The 19813-nt window shown below is 38.1% G+C and overlaps 1 protein-coding gene across 2 annotated transcripts; it reads left to right on the top strand.

Annotated features, from left to right (window-relative positions):
* The first annotated feature begins 255 nt into the window (after positions 1-255).
* LOC128700003 (activator of 90 kDa heat shock protein ATPase homolog 1) lies at positions 256-18936 on the top strand. 2 transcript variants are annotated; one of them, XM_053792887.2, is made up of 9 exons: positions 256-586; positions 5095-5177; positions 6500-6699; positions 7760-7880; positions 12213-12313; positions 13420-13548; positions 14289-14390; positions 16851-16987; positions 18389-18936. In XM_053792887.2, exons 1-9 carry the CDS (start codon positions 507-509, stop codon positions 18474-18476), a joined length of 1041 nt encoding a protein of 346 aa, XP_053648862.1. In that variant the 5' UTR covers positions 256-506; the 3' UTR covers positions 18477-18936. The 2 variants fall into 2 exon arrangements, 1 of the variants encoding a protein (XP_053648862.1); XR_008408694.2 differs by having other exon boundaries at positions 364-586; positions 14289-14340; positions 18389-18400.
* Positions 18937-19813: the final 877 nt, after the last annotated feature.

The following is a 19813-nucleotide window of genomic DNA, read 5'->3' as shown; positions in this document are numbered from 1 at the left end:
AAATCAGTTTAAGAAATACTGAATACAAGACAATACATGTGTATATTGAGGTGACATACCTGCAAATACCGATAAAGTTTAACATTATTTTTTGTCATCTTCGCTGTATGCGGTATCAAAACCCGCATTTATAAGAATACGCATACTTATATATATTTTATATAATAAGACACGCAGCATAAAGTTATATATATAGTGTCTGTAGTTTATTCTGGAATATTCGCCTCGGGATCCCTGGTTGGAGGTAAACATTGGCTGGCAGTCACTGTACATCCCTCCACTGGAATAGTATCCTCTTTTTTCCCTCTTAACCCTGACTACCGGTCTTCGGCACTATATATCTGGCAGATATTATCGCCAGAGGAAGCCTTAAGGGATATATTACAGGGCGGGAAAAGCCTCAATTACGAATTATCAAGGAGTAATAGCAGGTGGATATCACGCCGGTCCTCTGACCCCGGTCTGACCTGCTGATTTTACCTGCTACATACACTAATTGACCCGTAATGGCCAAGTGGGGAGAAGGTGACCCCAGGTGGATTGTTGAGGAACGACCCGATGCTACTAATGTTAACAACTGGCACTGGTAAGTTCTCTGACCTATCTAACTGTATTATGTCATACTTCAGCCTCTTATATCCTTGATAAGTAAGTTTATTTAGGCATAGGTAAACATAAGTATAATTATCATACATAGTGTAAATTACCGAAGATAACCCAAAATAGTCAGTGACTTATTTCCATTGGGGTCCTTGGATTTCCCTTGGGGTCCTTGGATTTCCATTGGGGTCCTTGGATTTCCATTGGGGTCCTTGGATTTCCCTTGGGGTCCTTGGATTTCCATTGGGGTCCTTGGATTTCCCTTGGGGTCCTTGGATTTCCCTTGGGGTCCTTGGATTTCCATTGGGGTCCTTGGATTTCCCTTGGGGTCCTTGGATTTCCATTGGGGTCCTCGAGTACAGCGTCGTTTAGATTATGCTACTCAGTTCCTGTTTCCATATTACAGAGTGGACATAACTGTGCTGGAAAATATACAGAGGAGAATGACAGAGTTTATGCCATGTATCAGAAACCTTTTCTATGAAGATATGCTGGAGGCATTGAACTTCAACTCTCTGGAAAGACTTAAAATTGGAGAAGGGGAAGATTTTATTTAAGTGTGTAAATGGAAACCAAAAAATAATAAAGGGATATTTAGATAAGCTTGCTGAATATCTAACAAAGACAAGACTTGCAGCATTGAATTTAAAGTTGGACAGATTTAGATTTGGGAGTACTGCATTGGCATAGCATCATGGAGTCAAACTATGGGTAGTTTTACATAGAGGTTAGATGGGTACATAGAATGGGTGTGGTTGGATATATTTTTTGACCTGCCTAGCATAGGTTAGTAGGCCTATAGTGCTTCACCATTATGTTCTCAGTGGTTGTTCCTGACACTTATAACCCAAGGACTTGAGTTCAATCTTGGGGGCAAATGAAAATGTTGGGCATCTTTTCTCATACCTATTGCTCTTGTTCACCACACAGTAAATAGATATCTCAGTGTTAGCTGACTATTGTTGGTTATATCTTGAGAAGATGTCACTTTCCTTGACTTTCTTAGGGTTACTAACTTTCTTGGTTAATAATACTATTGAGAAATTCTAGGGATATTCTATTTTATGTCTTCATGTCATTTTTTGTATATTTTTATTCAAAGTATGTGATACAAATGACTTGTAAGTTGTATAATATGTTTGCTCTAAAAAATAAAACTTGCCTATCTGCATAAATGAGTATCAGTTGTTCTAACATCATAGCTTAGTGATAGAGATTCAGAGCATAACTGAAAGGATCCAGGCTCACTCCCCAAGCTAGTCATGATGTATGGGCAAGTCTTCTTAAAACTACCCATGTTTAGATAGCAGTAAATAAATACCTGCATGTTTGTTGACTGTTTAGGGTCTGAGTGGTGTGAGATGCATGCTGAACATGGTGAGGGTGTGTGAGCACGAGGAAAGGAAAAGAAGTTGTAGATGTGAATTCTGTGAAGAAATTCTAATTTGCCTATAACTATAGCCATGGGGTTTGATTGGATACCATGCTGGTTGGTTAATGGTATGGGCCTTTCAAGGAAAGCACCTTGATGCTAGTGAGGGGATTCTTGATCCATGGAATTGAACCTATCTTTGGACTGAACCTCATTACCTCCCATGTTTACAGGTTCTGTAAGATCCTTAGGAGTTTAGTGCTCCCCCTCCATGTTTGTAATATGGCAGTAGAGAACACAAGCTGTAGCTTTTGGGCTACATCATGTCTTTTGAGCCAAAGTTATTAGGCAGGACATGAACTAGAATTTCACCTCCCATAAATTAGGTTAGCATAGCAGGCAAACACACCTTTGGTCAAGGGAGGAAGCTGTTTGTAGCTTGTTTTAAGAGTTCATTTACTTGTTAGTTTAATAACTGCCTGATCAGTAAGGCTGTTGCTGCTTGCTGTTCATGAACCTACATATCTGACATCTGGCTGATCAGACCCTACCTGTACCTTTGTTCTAGTTTGCATTTATTTTTTTATTTATTAACACACTGGCTGATTCCCACCAAGGCAGGGTGGCCCGAAAAAAGAAAAACTTTCACCATCATTCACTCCATCACTGTCTTGCCAGAAGGGTGCTTTACAATACAGTTTTTAAACTGCAACATTAATACCCGTCCTTCAGAGTGCAGTTACTGCCAGTTTCCCTGAATCCCTTCATAAATGTTACTTTGCTCAAACTCCAACAGCACGTCAAGTATTAAAAACCATTTGTCTCCATTCACTCCTATCAAACACGCTCGCGCATGCCCGCTGGAAGTCCAAGCTCCTCGCACACAAAACCTCCTTTACCCCCTCCCTCCAACCTTTCCTAGGCCGACCCCTACCCCGCCTTCCTTCCACTACAGACTGATACACTCTTGAAGTCATTCTGTTTCGCTCCATTCTCTCTACATCTCTGAACCACCTCAACAACCCTTCCTCAGCCCTCTGGACAACAGTTTTGGTAATCCTGCACCTCCTCCTAACTTCCAAACTACGAATTCTCTGCATTATATTCACACCACACATTGCCCTCAGACATGACATCTCCACTGCCTCCAGCCTTCTCCTCGCTGCAACATTCATCACCCATGCTTCACACCCATATAAGAGCGTTGGTAAAACTATACTCTCATACATTCCCCTCTTTGCCTCCAAGGACAAAGTTCTTTGTCTCCACAGACTCCTAAGTGCACCGCTCACCCTTTTCCCCTCATCAATTCTATGATTCACCTCATCTTTCATAGACCCATCCGCTGACACGTCCACTCCCAAATATCTGAATACATTCACCTCCTCCATACTCTCTCCCTCCAATCTGATATCCAATCTTTCATCACCTAATCTTTTTGTTGTCCTCATAACCTTACTCTTTCCTGTATTCACTTTTAATTTTCTTCTTTTGCATACCCTACCAAATTCATCCACCAACCTCTGCAACTTCTCTTCAGAATCTCCCAAGAGCACAGTGTCATCAGCAAAGAGCAACTGTGACAACTCCCACTTTGTGTGATTCTTTATCTTTTAAATCCACGCCTCTTGCCAAGACCCTCTCATTTACTTCTCTTACAACCCCATCTTTTCTTCTTCTTTCAACAAACTGGCCGTATCCCACTGAAGCAGGGTGGCCCAAAAAGGAAAACAAATGCTTCTCTTTCCAAATTTAGTAATTTATACAGGAGAAGGGGTTACTAGCCCCTTGCTCCTGCCATTTTAGTCACCTCTTACAACACGCATGGCTTACGGAGGAAGAATTCTGTTCCACTTCCCCATGGAGATAAGAGGAAGTAAACAAGAACTAGAAAGAAAGTAGCAGAAAACCCAGAGGGATGTGTATATATATGCTTGTACATGTATGTGTAGTGTGACCTAAGTGTAAGTAGAAGTAGCAAGACGTACCTGAAATCTTGCATGTTCATGAGACAGAAAAAAAGACACCAGAAATCCTACCATCATGTAAAACACTTACAGGCTTTCGTTTTACACTCACTTGGCAGGACGGTAGTACCTCCCTGGGCGGTTGCTGTCTACCAACCTACTACCTAGAACAACCCCATCTATAAATATATTAAACAACCACGGTGACATCACACATCCTTGTCTAAGGCCTACTTTTACTGGGAAATACTTTCCCTCTTTCCTACATACTCTAACTTGAGCCTCACTTTCCTCATAAAAGCTCTTCACTGCTTTCAGTAACCTACCTCCTATACCATACACCTGCAACATCTGCCACATTGCCCCCCTATCCACCCTGTCATATGCCTTTTCCAAATCCATAAATACCACAAAAACCTCTTTAGCCTTATCTAAATACTGTTCACTTATATGTTTCACTGTAAACACCTGGTCCACACACCCCCTACCTTTCCTAAAGCCTCCTTGTTCGTCTGCTATCCTATTCTCCGTCTTACTCTTAATTCTTTCAATAATAATACTACCATACACTTTACCAGGTATACTCAACAGACTTATCCCCCTATAATTTTTGCACTCTCTTTTGTCCCCTTTGCCTTTATACAAAGGAACTATGCATGCTCTCTGCCAATCCCTAGGTACCTTACCGTCTTCCATACATTTATTAAATAATTGCACCAACCACTCCAAAACTATATCCCCACCTGCTTTTAACATTTCTATCTTTATCCCATCAATCCCGGCTGCCTTACCCCCTTTCATTTTACCTACTGCCTCACGAACTTCCCCCACACTCACAACTGGCTCTTCCTCACTCCTACAAGATGTTATTCCTCCTTGCCCTATACACGAAATCACAGCTTGCATTTAATACTCATTAAATAACGTGGAATAATTTTCATTTCTGCTTGATATAGCGTAAGATCTTGACACATTTTGCCATAATTTATATAAATTACAGTAGTACATTAACAATTCTTTATTTTAGTATTAGAATTAGTTAATTGTCATTTAATTTTAATTTCTCTCAAGCAGTCAAGACATAACTATAATAGATAAGTAAATAAAGCATGCTGTGTAAAAATTCTATTAATGAGGACTGTTTCATCCCTGAAGGTCGGAGAAGAATGCCAGTGGCTGGAGTAAAGAGAAACTGAAGTCTTTGTTTGAGGGCATGATCATTGAAGAACCAGGATTAGGTAAGGTTTGCCTTACAGTGTTGATACCTACATAAGTGCTGAATGTTTCCAAAATTAAATCTGTGATTAAAACCTTATTCTACACACTGTAGCATAAAATAAAAGGTTGTTGGATGTTATTTTACATTGTTGTAATTAATTTTCCTTAAAATTATATTAATGTGGTTTAAAAATTTAGTTTGCCATTTATGGAATGCTTATGTATTTCTTCATTTTCTGTATATAGTGGAAATATAAACACACATGCAGATTAATGTGATCCTTTATTGACAACATTTTGCCCACACAGTGGGCTTTTTCAAGTCACAAACAGAAAGCCCACTGTGTGGGCGAAATGTTGTCAATAAAGGATCACATTAAACTGCATATGTGTTTATATTTCCATTGTGTCGGTATTTTATACCATTTATTTCCATTCTGTATATAGTACATATGTACTTACTGATGGTACTGTAGTCCTCTTGATGTTCACCACAATACTTAATTTCTCAACAGATTGCCAGGGGCTCCTTCAAGAAGGAAGTATTTACTGGTAGTAATTTGATGCGCCTGAAGAATATACATGTGGGCCACCCGTTAAGGGTGGGAAATAGCCTGCATAAGAATAATACATGTACAGTGGACCCCCGGTTAACGATATTTTTTCATTCCAGAAGTATGTTCAGGTGCCAGTACTGACCGAATTTATTCCCATAAGGAATATTGTGAAGTAGATTAGTCCATTTCAGACCCCCAAACATACACGTACAAACGCACTTACATAAATACACTTACATAATTGGTCGCATTGGGAGGTGATCGTTAAGCGGGGGTCCACTGTACTGTATATACATAGAAGTGTGATATTGAACCCGTAGGTTTGTGCTAGTAACATAAACTTTGTCAACACTTGTTGATATTCTTTTAACCCTTAAACTGTCCAAATGTAGATCTACGTTCACTTGCGTAGTGCTCCGAACGTAGATCTACGTTTTTTTTACGTGCTTTCAAATGTAAAAAAAAGTGGATCTACTTTCGGAGTGCTACGCACGTGAACGTAGATCTATGTTTGGACAGTTTAAGGGTTAAAAATTTTAATAAATATGATCTACTGTGGTACCTCAAGGGATGCTTCAGCTTGAAACAAGATAGTAAGCAAATAGTAACATATTTTGTGTTCAGGCAATGAAATGGTGCTTCAGTTTGTTAGGAAACTGTTTTTTTGATAGACATTATTGTCCTGTGATTACTAGAGTAGCATTGCCATCCATTTTTTTTTTTTTTTTTTTTTTTCCACTTTTTAAAAAACTGCAAATAAATTAATGTGTTTCTTTGACTTTCAGGTATAATTACAATAAAGGAATTAACAAAATGTGAAGGTGAAGCCACTGCTAGTAACCGCAAAGGTAAACTTATATTCTTCTACGAGTGGGTGGTGCATTTGGATTGGACTGCCATAGTGACTGAGGATCCTGAAAAGGATATCAAAGGCACTATAGACATACCCAACTTATCAGAGGAAAACGACCCTGAAGAAATTGATGTAAGTCATTGTCTGTATTTTAGCTTTTCTATGATCATTAAAAATAAAATACAGTATCTGATGGCACAGCATGAGATAAATGAATAAAAAAAGCCTAATTAGAGTAAAACAAATGCAGAGAACAGACCTCTGTTCACTTAAATTTTGCCACAGTGACTTCCTCAGGACAGTATCGAAATACGAATGGAAATTGTCTTGGTAGGAGACTCACAAATTACAAACAGATATCAACCATATTTTCCAGTGACCAGTGGAAAATAACTTGTTCAGCTGTGACATATCCCAACTGCTCAGATTTGGAAAGAATGAAGAAATTAAAAGAAGCATTAGACATCAATATGGGAGGACCATCTTGTAGAATGAAAGGACAAGTACAAGATTTGAGTAAAATAATGTCATATGTCATTTAGAGAATGCAGTAAAGGAAGTGCCATAAAGGCCAGGAAAACTGTCAGGGTGGATAATGAGAATTTTCATAATGAGGAACAATGTCAGTTGTGATATTATTCAAATCCTTTTTCTCTTTAAGAATATTGTTTAATGTTCACAGTTCTGGTCAAGAAACCCCTTAAGGGAGGATACTTTATGCTGGCAAGGGGCTCTTGATCTAAGGAATTGGACCTGTGCACCAATTCCTTGAAATAAGCTTGAATGCTTTCTATTCCCTCAGGTGCTGTATAACACCAGCATGGCTGGCCATGCTGGTGTGAGATTCACTTGTAAAAACCATCATTTGTGGTCATGGTGTGGCCCCCATGCTAACTTTCCTATAGTGTATAGAACTATATCTAGTTGAATGAGTCTTATTAGAGCCAGCTGGCCAAGAGGTTAACACACTGGTCTGCAAGTTTTAGAAGTTACTTGCCATGGGTTCAAATCGCACCTGTTCCCTAATTTAATTTAATCAAAATTGGATTGCATGTACCAGTAACACTAATTTTGAGGTGATTTACTCTCTTAAGTTGCCCGTTGCCAATCTTCCCTTTGGACTATTTCTAATAACTGTTTCTTTAAGACTACAACAATTGATAATTTAATAGTTCTGATTTTATTGCTTCAGGTTAATGTTACTCTGTCTGCCGGAGGATCACTTGGGGACAAAGTGAAGGAGTTTCTCAGAAAGAAGGGTGCCAATAATATTAGGGAGAAGATTCGTGAATATATTGAGACACTAAAGAAAGGTTAGTATGGATTATTAGAAATTATATATATTTCAGAAATCACTTCCTAAATTGGGTTTACTTTTATCCATGTTGGGTTTTGGACTTTCACATGTATTTATTAATAATAATTTGTAACTTCTATACTGAAATATAAGACCTGGTGGTAGAACTTACTCTGCCATAGTTTGAGCAACTTGTATATTTCCTTTCCACTTTCCATTGTATCTTAAATCTGTAGGAGGTAGAAAATTAATTTCTGGATTTCTCTTGCTTTTTCCTTTTACTGTTTTTTTTTTTTTTTTTTTTTAACCCGCTGGCTGTCTCCCACCAAGGCAGGGTGACCGGAAAAAGACACTCTCACCATCATTCACACTATCACTGTTCCTTTTATGTCTAAAAAAAAATTGTGTAAAGTTTTGTGATGGTTGGACTTCTTTTAGAGATACTCTAGAACTTTGAATATCCACTCCCTCATTATTCTTATGCAGTGGTCCCTCGATAATAGTCGGGCTCGATAGTCGTCCTTTTCGGAAATCGTCGCATTATTTTAGTCCAAACATTGGCTCGCCAATGGTCGGTTGACTCGCTAATCATCGTTCATCCTGGACGCGTACTCACGGCTCTGAGCCGCCTCGGTCTCCCTTCCCAGCCAGTGTGCCATTGTTTACCAGTGAGCGACGGTCCCCTCACGTGTTCATACGAAATATTTCATAATATTCCATTCATTTTAGTGCTTGCAAGTGCTAAGTAAGCTACTATGGCTCCAAAGAAAGCTCCTAGTGCCAAGCCTTTGGTAAAGAAGGTGAGAAATACAATTGAATTTAAGAAAAACATCATTGAACAATATGAAAGTGGCATACACGTGGCCGAACTGGCCAGAATGTATAACAAATCCCGTACAACCATATCTTCCATCGTGGCCAAGAAAAAGGAAATCAAGGAAGCTGTTGTTGCAAAGGGGGTAAATATGCTGACAACAATGAGATCACCAGTACTCGAAGAGGTTGAGAAGTTATTATTGGTGTGGATAAACGAGAAACAGTTAGCAGGAGATAGTCTTATGACGTTGATTATTTGTGAAAAGGCTAGGCAGTTGCATGATGATCTGGTAAAGAAATTACCTGCAATGAGTATTGATATTTGTGAATTTAAGGCCAGCAAAGGTTGGTTTGAGAGATTTAAGAACCGTAGTGGCATACACAGTGTGACAAGGCATGGTGAGGCTGCCAGTTCGGACCAAATTGCAGCTACAAAATTCGTAAGTGAATTCAAGGAGTACATAGAAGCTGAAGGACTGAAACCTGAACAGGTGTTCATTTGTGACGAAACAGGCCTCTTTTGGAAGAAAATGCCAAAGAGAACCTACATTACTCAGGAGGAAAAGGGACTGCCAGGACGCAAGTCTATGAAAGACAGGCTGACGTTCATGTTCTGTGCTAATGCTAGTGGGGATTTCAAAGTGAAGCTGTTACTAGTGTACCATTCTGAAAATCTCAGAGCGTTCAAAAAAAACAATGTTATGAAGAGTAAATTGTGTGTGCTTTGGAGATCTAATAATAAGGCATGGGTCACGAGGGAAATTTTCGCCGAGTGGTTCAATGAAGTGTTTGGCCCTAGTGTGAAGAATTACCTCCTGGAAAAGAAATTGGATCTCAAGTGCCTCCTAGTAATGGACAGTGCACCTGCTCATCCTCCAAACTTGGATGACCTAATTCTGCGGGAGTTTGGGTTCATCACAGTAAAGTTCTTGCCCCCGAATACCACTCCTCTCCTCCAGCCCATGGACCAGCAGGTCATTTCAAACTTTAAAAAACTCTATACCAAAGCAATGTTTCAAAGGTGCTTTAATGTAACCTCAGACACTCACTTGACCCTAAGAGAGTTTTGGAAAAAACACTTCAGTATCCTCCATTGCATAAGCCTTATAGGTAAGGTTTGGGAGGGGGTGACTACCAGGACTTTGAACTCTGCTTGGAGAAAATTGTGGCCAGATTGTGTCCACAAGAGGGATTTTGAAGAGTTTGTGGCTGACCCTGATGAGCCTGTCAGTTGTGAACTTTCTTGTGGTATTGGGGAGTTCCATGGGGTTGGATGTGAGTTTGGAGAATGTGGAAGAGTTGGTGGAGGACCACAACGAAGAGCTAACCACTGAGGAGCTGCAAGAGCTTCAGCAGGAAGAGCAACAGATTGCAGCTCAGAATCTTGCTGCAGAGGAGGAGGAAGAGAGATGGAAGAAGGTGCCTTCAGAAATTAAGGAGATTTTTGAAATGTGGGGTAGGATGGAAAGATTTATGGAGAAACATCACCCTAAGAAGGATGTTGCAAGCCATATCGGCAACTTGTACAGTGACAGAGTCTTGTCCCATTTTAGGGAAGTGTTAAAGAGATGCCAGAAACAGAGCTCTCTGGACAGTTATTTTGCGAGGCAGGACTCCAGTGACTCTCAAGCTGGTCCTAGTGGCATTAAGAAACAGAGAAGAGAAGTAACCCCAGAAAAGCACTTGGTACCTGCGGTGTTGATAGAAGGGGATTCCCCTTCCAAAGAGTAACTAATGCAATCTCTCTCCTCCTCCAGTCTTCCATACACTAAGAAGAATCGCCAATAAAGGTAAGTGTTATGCTGTTAATGTTTCATTCATCATGTCCCATTGTATTGTTTATGTACTACATCTATATTTCATTTAAAAAATTTTTTTGTTTTAATATTTCTGGGTGTCAGGAATGGATTAATTGTATTTACGTTATTTCTTATGGGGAAAATTGATTCGAAAATCGTCTTTTTCGATAATCGTCGCACTTCCAAGAACAGATTAACGACGATAAATGAGGGACCACTGTATTATTATTTTTATTTTTCTAATTTATTTTCTGTTGTGCTAATGCTGCACAGAAGAGTGGTTTTGGCTGCTCTTGATTTCATTTTCTTCTAGAGAAAAAAAGATAATTCCTGCCAAATGGGGGGAAAGTTTTTAAAGCTTGTCATGGATTTTTTTTTTCTTAAAGTGGAAGTTAGTGACAAGGTGAGACAATAAAATTTCAAACTTGTATTTTTGTAGACTACCCTAATATATCAACTTACAGTGGCCCGTGGCCTGGTGGCTAAAGTTCTCACTTCACACACTGACTGTCCGGGTTCGATTCCCGGCAAGGATAGAAACATCAGGCATGTTTCCTAACGCCGGCTGTCTATGTTCACCCATCAGTACAATGGGTACCTGGGTGTTAGTCGACTGGTGTGGGTTGCTTCCTGGGACAAAACTGACCTCTGCATAACAAGTGGCTTTCTATATATAGTAGTATGTTATTGATGTCAGTTAGGCATGTATACCATGTCATGTACTTGTAGATATAAAGATATTATTATTATTATAAAATAAAGTGCTATAATTACATATACACAGATGAAATAGGGTGATGAAAAGGAAAAACCTAACCGATATACACTGAAATCATATGGCACACATCTTGATACATTGACCCACATGGAAGGCTGTTTGTTTACATCCCTTCACTTTGCTTCACACCCTTCCCCACACTGTTAAAACAATGGAGTTGTCCAATGTGTGAGGAGGAGGAGGAGGGTCTTCCTGCCTGCCAGCCCTAGCACTCCTAAACGGAAATACATGCCACCACTGAAAATGAGTTCTGCTGCATCATTCCTTAATGGAAATGGCACACTTCTGTCATGCTTAAACTTGATCTTTCAGCAAGTTCTACTTCAGTTGTGTGAAACCTTTCTACTTTTGGGCAATTTCACACCAAAGTAAGAAAGAGATTAGGTGATGAAAAAGTGAAAAAGCTGTATAATAGGATACTTAAGGGCAAAGCAAACGACTGGTAAATACTACAAGGCATACGCATACTGACAATCTTCACTCGTCAGTGTCATAACATACTGGTGTTAATAAAGTCTTGTTAATTTAAAGCTATATTTGTTGGTTGTAAATTTGTAATGTTGAATTCCTTAATTTCATATACAGCAGTACCCCAAGTTTCGTACAGCTCCCAACTTGAACATTATGTAATTGTATTATTGTAAGTGCTTTTGTAAGTGTATTTTTGGGGTCTGAAATGGACTAATCTAATTTACATTATTCCTTATGGGAACAAATTCATTTGGTAATGGCACTCAAACAGCCTTCCGGAACGAATTAAGGCCAAAATTCTGGGTACTACTGTATTGGTATAGTTGCCACTTAGGTTGCTTCATATATTGGTGTAGTTGCCACTTAGGTAAAGAAACATTGTTTCTTTAAGAACAAGAAGAGTGAAAGTATAAAATTAAGAGCACATTTTTTAATAATACAGGGAAATAGTATTGTACTCAAATAGCTTTTTTTTTCTTTCCAGAATATGCAGTTGATCTCATTAAACCTACCAAAGGCCAGGCTGTGACCAAGCCAGTTAAAACACACAACCCACCATCTACCGATATTTCCTTCAACTCCAATGTAAGTTATGCAGTAAGAATATTATTGCCCACTATAAGAGATTCTCATGCCTTTTAATTAGTACGTATTTACATAAAATAGCTATAACTACTATATTTCAGTACTAAAAGTTCATAATTGAAAATAGATTTAATGTTGAGTTAATGTCTGTTTATTCTAAAGTTATCTTTCATTTACTTGAGCTGGCTTATGCCACCTTGCATATTTTTCTCTTTAAGCCTCAGTCAGAGTGATCTCTATCCTAATATTGGTGGTGGCTATCCACATAGTCTGTGTTTGGGGCTTACTTGAGGTTTCTTGCCAAATGTTGCTTGTTCAGGTGGATGGTTATGCATACAGTTGTCAGGGTCTTGGCAGTGCCTGACTGGCATCCAGGCTGATGTAGTTGTGTGAATTTCTGTCTCTTTGACATGGCTCTTGGATACCATACTCTGTTCTGCAGCTGCCTCCACCATGATTTGGGGTTTTAGTGATAGTTCACAGTGGGTCATTAGAGCTTAAATGCAAAATGGAAAACAAATTTCAGCAAAATGGCCTGATGGTTCATAGAGACTGCCATCTTCTCCAGCTGTTCTGCACTGGTTGTCAACTGATGGTTCATTTAGCAGGCTGCAACTAGATGGCTCAAGTCATAGTAAAACAACAAGCAAAATGGAGACGGGGCAAAACTTTAGTGGAAAAGTGAGAGATGCGGTTATACTTACTGGGGTATCTATAGTTGTGTGGAGTATGATGGTTGTTCGTGGATCATCAAGTCCTGATGTGGAAATGCATTTTTTATTCGTCAGAACCATTTATTCATAGTATCATCAACAGACAAAACAGAGGGTGCAATTAATAAACTGGAATAGCATTAAAGATGTATATGTTAACTTTTTGGGTGCTTCACAAATTTGAGAATACCAAATATTGAAAGAAGACCACAAGCATAGATGTGCTCTTGTAACAAATCCTGTAATCTTGTAATGTTTCATTGCTGGCACATGGTGATTATTCTTCCATGGTAGTTTTCTATTTGGAGGGTGAAAGTAGCCATGGAAAAACATGTATTCCTAATGTAGCTATATAATGTCTTCTGTAAATGACCATCACTTTTTTTTCTTCAGATGAAAAGCACAACCAATGATATACAGAAGATGGAGCTAGGATGCAAGATAAGTACCTCCAAGATCAATGTCAGCCAGACCTTTAAATGCACAGCAGATGAGCTTTATAGAGCACTTACACAGCGAGAGGTAAGTGCACTAGTTTATCTCGTCTCTTTTACACATCTTTTTTGTTTTTTCTTCTTTTCTATTACATTGAGGCAAAAATTTTCTTTTTTTTTTTTTTTTTTTTTTTTTTTTTTACATTTGTAATAATTTTCATTTTAAAAAGCCATATTGAAGTGTTAAAATATAGTGACATTATATGAAAGGTACAGTACATATTGGAGAGTATATTTGAACACCACTATTTTAGACTCATTAGGGCTACTAACTTTCTCTTAATGCTGTAATTATGTTAGTACAACACACACTCCTTTCCTTATCATTATCTCTGCTTGTCTCTCTCTTCTTTCGTATCAAACAAATACCTATATGACAATGCATGAGGGAATGACTTCTCTTGCCTCCCTAGCAATGTATTGCCTTAGTTATTTACAAGCTAGCTAAAGAAGAAATCAGTACATTACTTTCTCTATGTGATGTCAACACCTGTGTCTTTATCACAGTCACCAGTGTGCAGAACTAGCGTAGACTTACCATCCTCAGTAACATGATGGGATAGTGAGTTAGAAATTCTGTGTTGATATAGGCTTAAAATATTTAACACTGCAGTGCTTATAAACTGCTAGTGAATGCACCTCATTTTTTCTTTAACTATGGGAAATTTGAATAAGACTGGAAAAGTGTTTTTTGACCAAAGATGTAATTTTTTTAGTTTGCTTGTAGTATTGGCAAGCAAGTAAAATAAAAAAAAAAATATTTTTCAGATGGTGGTTGCTTTTACAAGAGGTGATGTGAAGTTAAGAGTTGAAAAAGGAGGCAAGTTTGAGTTCTTTGGTGGTAATATTTCGGGTGAATTTGAGTCCTTGGTAGGTGATTCTTCCTTTTGTTCAAACTGGTTAAAATAATAAGGCAAATTATGCATTTTATAATTTAACAATAAAGATAAGCTTTATTCATCTATATTGCACAAAACTAAGGCAAAGGCAGGTACAGTCTTCACATTTCATTGTAAACCATTACCAAAATTACTTAAATTGACATATAGCATGTTAAAATGTAATGTAAATTTCTGAATTGTTATGCCAAACAAGACTAATAAAGCAGCTGCACCTGTGTGAAGACATGTATGCAGCATAAGATTTTTGTTGAGACATATCACTTGCAGGAGCTTTATGCAATACAAATATTGGAATAAAGTGGATATAAATAGTGGTCAAGGGTGATTATAATTATACTCCAACGAAATGCTAATCCATGAGGATCATAGTGGTCATTAGATGTGGGGTTACTACGTATCTGATCAGAGTCTTGCCAGGGTAGAATCTCTCTAGCTAAAACCTGGAAGGTTCTCCCACATAACATTTCACATACTTTACACTGGATTATGTATTTTCCTGCCAACTGGCAGAACAGTAAATCTCCCAGATAAGTGCTCTTTCCTAGTTATGTCAGTGATACACATTGTTCTACTGTTATTATTAATAGCATGCAAAGGAAACTGATGCTGGCTGAATGTCTGACAAATGCATGTGGACTTCATGGTTTGGACGATGTGTTGGTAATTGAACCCTAAGCAGGAACGTAACCGTTTTACTCTCCAAACTTTAACTCCGTGGAACCTTCCATTAAGTTTACTGTGGATGAGAAATATGATATTTGGCTTCCCTGCCTTGATGTCCTACTCTGTAGAGATTGAGATAAGCTAAACTTCAGGGGTTTATAGAAAAACCTACTAACAAAGATTGTTGTTTTGTTATTTATCATCATGACAAGAAAACCAAATGATAAGTCATCATTGGTTACTTAGAGCATAGGTTTTTAACCCCTGGTTTCCTTGAAGAGAGGTGCACTTAAATTCATAAAACACTCGCCTAGTTCTTGTTGAGTGTTATGTATTTAAGTGCACTTTATCAATGGTAGTAGAAGAGCACCACCTATTACTAACAACCATTCAGTAGTGCTGACCTGGGAGATTTATTTTTCTACCAATTGAAGTGGATAACAGTATTGCTAGCATACTCTAACAGCAGTGTTAATTTAGCCACTGTGACTTCACCACAATTAAGGGTCTAGTTAGAAAGAAAGCCATCAGACTCTGAATCTCAAGCTGGATTATGTGTAGTCCCATCAGTAAGATAAGTAATATGTGGGAGAATCTAGAAGCCTGGAATGCGTGAGAAAACGTATGTATGCATGCAGAACAGAAAACCAGAACAATCTTTGCATTATCCACTGTAATTCTCACAGTTGCCTTGTAAGATTTAATGAAGCCCAGCTTCTCATCACTGCAGAGGATCTATACAAAAGTTAGTGTTTGGAATATGTGGCTTTTTACAACCACATACTCTTTTCCAGAACACAGCAATCGAATAAGTAGTGGACTTGTCCTTCTGCACCTCTTGACCATTATTATTTTTTTTTTCTTCTTCTTCAACAAGTCGGCCGTCTCCCACCAAGGCAGGGTGACCCGAAAAGAAAGAAAATCCCCAAAAAGAAAATACTTTCATCATCATTCAACACTTTCACCTCTCTCACACATAATCACTGTTTTTGCAGAGGTGCTCAGAACACAACAGTTTGGAAGCATATATGTATAAAGATACACAACATATCCCTCCATTTATTCCAGTTTCTGTATTGAAGTGATATTTCCTGTGAGTGAAGAACTTCTAAATGTCCTAATACAGTACTGTAATACATGTAGTGGGTAAAGGAGGTTTTGTGTGCGAGGGGCTTGGACTTCCAGCAGGCATGCGTGAGCGTGTTTGATTTTTTTTTTTTTTTTCTTCCAACAAGATTCAGGGAAACCGGCAGGCCGGACGGTCCTGGAGATGGGAAGTCTCCCACCAAGGCAGGTGTGCTTCTAATTTATTTAAATATTTGTCAGTATTTATATAATTTCAATGGCAACACTTAAAAAATTTGTAACTTGTGCTGTGCTGGTTTTCCTTTCTCTGCTCTTTGAATTAGCATTAGTTATTCATCCATTTATTATTGTTTATAATTATTATTGGTTTTCCTGGTAGTAACAGCATAATTGCACTAGAGAAAAATACTGAAGGAATAGTACACACCTCACTTTTCCTGATGTAAGCACCCCTTTCTCTTGTAAAGATGTGTAATCATTATGGGTTTAGCCTATTTTTTTAATACTGGTATAATAATAATCTCTTCTAGCACCTCTGTCACAATCTTTCTGTATTCTCCCTATTGATAAAATTTGCCACCTAAATCTGTACAGTAATTTGTCTGGGATAACCATCTTGTAAAGTCTGATATTTTGAAAGAATGTTAGTACCACTGGCTTTTTTTTTTTTTATTTTAAGGAACCGAATAAACAGATTGTACAAAAGTGGCGCTTCAAATCTTGGCCAAATGGGCACTATTCAACAGTTACAATAGATATTGAGCAGAAAGATGACTGTACAGAACTACGATTGTCTCAAACAGGGGTTCCATCAAAGTGAGTATAAATTTTACAATTCCTACTCTTGCCGTATATATATGCATGTTTTATTATGTAGTACATTTCACAAGGTACAAAAAATGCGCTGGTGGTGCAAAGATGTTAGATATCAAATACATTAGGTTAGAATTACATCACAAGTACACAAATGTGTTCATCAGTAGTCACATTCAAACACCTCATTCAGCTCCTCAGATCTGGGGTACATACCCAAGATACAGTGGGCGTTACCTCTTTCAGCTGCAACGTTTGCAATGCTGAAACAAGAAACTAGCCGCTCTGGGATCCTTGGTTTTCCTGATGAATCTTTTTGTCTAGCATCTTCAGAAGTTGATGTGCTCTCTCCCCATGATCTGAGGGTATCTGACCCTTTAGGAACAAATATGTAATGATGAGTAAATTCACTATATTTTCTAGTCTTTTGGGATGCCTTGAAGCTGGTAGCTGCATCTCTTTATCACTGCTGTGTTGGAGATTTGTACTCAAGTTATGGTGAATGACCTATGAAGAATAAATGAAAAAGCTAGGCCTCTAGTTGATTGAAGAACCAAGACCCAGAGCATATGGTGATGGTATGAAAAATTCTTTAGGGCATTGACAGAATAGACTAAGAACACACTCTTTTTCAGGGATTTAAGAGTGCAAAGTTAGTTACACACCTCGTTGACCCATACACAGGCTTAAAAATAGATATGACGAAGCTATTTCATGTCAGTATAAAGGTAATAAGTAAATCTGAGAATTCAAGCCTTTTCATAACAAAGTCTAATAGGTTATTACATACCTCATTTATGTATTTGACTGTTATAAAAATGATTTTGCAGCTGAAAACAGGGATAAATACCATACTGTATTACTACTATAAACAAACCAGCCATATCCCACCGAGGCAGAGTGGCCCAAAAAGGAAAATGAAAGTTTCTCTTTTTAAATTTAGTAATAATTACAGGAGAAAGGGTTATTAGCCCCTTGCTCCTGGCATTTTAGTTGCCTCTTATGACACATGTCTTATGGGGGAAGAATTCTGTTCTCTTTCCCCATGGAGAACAAACTATATTACTATTATTATTATTTTTTGTTAACAAACTGGCCGTATCCCACCGAGGCAGGGTGACCCAAAAAAAAAAATGCTTTCACCGTTATGCACAATTATCGCTGTCTTTGCAGAGGCACGTAGATATGACAGTTCAGATGTCACTAAACGGCAAAAATCCCAAATCCCCTCTTTTAGAGTGCAAGTGCTGTACTTCTCCATAAAATGTAATTAGAGAAGTTTCTTGTTATGTTAAGAAATTTTATGATTTGAAGTGTCTTGGAAATGTGAAATTTAGATGCAACTCATTTTTAATGATGAACAGCTTTGTTATTATTTACTATTCAATTTTTTTTTCCTTACAGTGAAGTCGAGAAAACAAAAGAAGGTTGGCAGAACTATTACTGGGAAAGCATTAAGAGAACTTTTGGATTTGGAGCAATTCTTCTTTGAAGTAGAGCATCCCCCATGCTAGCAGCACATGTCAAATGTTTACCTTGTTTGTGTTGCATCAGCGCAAAACTATTTTTCGGTAATAAAAGGTTCGAGTTATCAGAAGTGGTAACTCACTCTTGTACTGTTACACTTAGATCAAAGACAGTGCAGTGGTATGTTTTTAAAATGGGTCAGACTTGAGCTGGCCTTCAAGCTGCATGCAAGATGTTAAACATAACAAGTTACTGTGGACATAGCATGAAAGCTAGCCAATGTCACCATCACTTAAATTCGATAATGCATTTCAAATGAGTGCAAGCTCTTAGTGTTTCACTGAATGACATTCAATTTATTACTGTATAGAGATGTAGTATGCAGTAAAATAATTGAATAAACTGTATAATAATAAGCTTTATGTTAATTTATGAATTTACTTGTTAGAAAAATTGTGTTTGTGAAAATACATTCGCCAGAGTTATCATAATTTTCATATCCTAACAGTTTAATCCATAGGGAACTCAAATATTAGGAAAAAATAATTAAATAATATTGAGAGGATGTGATCTATAAAGGCAGTTATGCTATTCTTTCAGCAAACCGGCCGTATCCCACCGAGGCAGGGTGGCCCAAAAGGAAAAACGAAAGTTTCTCCTTTTACATTTAGTAATATATACAGGAGAAGGGGTTACTAGCCCCTTGCTCCTGGCATTTTAGTCGCCTCTTACAACACGCATGGCTTACGGAGGAAGAATTCTGTTCCACTTCCCCATGGAGATAAGAGGAAATAAACAAGAACAAGAACTAGAAAGAAAAAAGAAAACCCAGAGGGGTATGTATATATGCATATATATGCTTGTACATGTATGTGCAGTGTAACCTAAGTGTAAGTAGAAATAGCAAGACGTACCTGAAATCTTGCATGTTTATGAAACAGAAAAAAGGACACCAGCAATCCTACCATCATGTAAAACAATTACAGGCTTTCGTTTTACTCTCACTTGGCAGGACGGTAGTACCTCCCTGGGTGGTTGCTGTCTACCAACCTACTACCTTTAGTTATACTATTATTAATATATAAATATAAAAATATTTGTAACAGCAATCACTTTGTATGACCTTTTTACATCTACTGTGGTTATCTTTTTTTTTTCAACCAAGCTGATTAATTAGGTAATGTTCAAGCTTTCATTTCCCAGTTTTCTCTCCACAGATAAGTACCTCTTTCTGAGGGAAGGGGAGCAGATGGAAATCTCCCTAAATGATATGGGTTATTCTGACTGGAACTTCTTATGCCAATGGAGCTGTGACTGCAAAGATTGTGTTGCCTTCACATGTGGTGTGCACTGCAACCCTTA

Source organism: Cherax quadricarinatus, chromosome 64 (assembly GCF_038502225.1).
Source record: "Cherax quadricarinatus isolate ZL_2023a chromosome 64, ASM3850222v1, whole genome shotgun sequence".
NCBI lineage: Eukaryota > Metazoa > Arthropoda > Malacostraca > Decapoda > Parastacidae > Cherax > Cherax quadricarinatus.
The sequence above is the reverse complement of the archived record's forward strand: the minus strand, read 5'-3'. Positions and strand labels throughout refer to the sequence as shown.

Excerpts from the sequence above, each read along its gene's own strand:
- LOC128700003 (XM_053792887.2), top strand. The coding sequence starts at position 507 with ATGGCCAAGTGGGGAGAAGGTGACCCCAGGTGGATTGTTGAGGAACGA. Across the intron at positions 6,700-7,759 it reads ACGACCCTGAAGAAATTGAT|GTTAATGTTACTCTGTCTGC; the intron begins GTAAGTCATTGT and ends TTATTGCTTCAG. Across the intron at positions 7,881-12,212 it reads TATTGAGACACTAAAGAAAG|AATATGCAGTTGATCTCATT; the intron begins GTTAGTATGGAT and ends TTTTCTTTCCAG.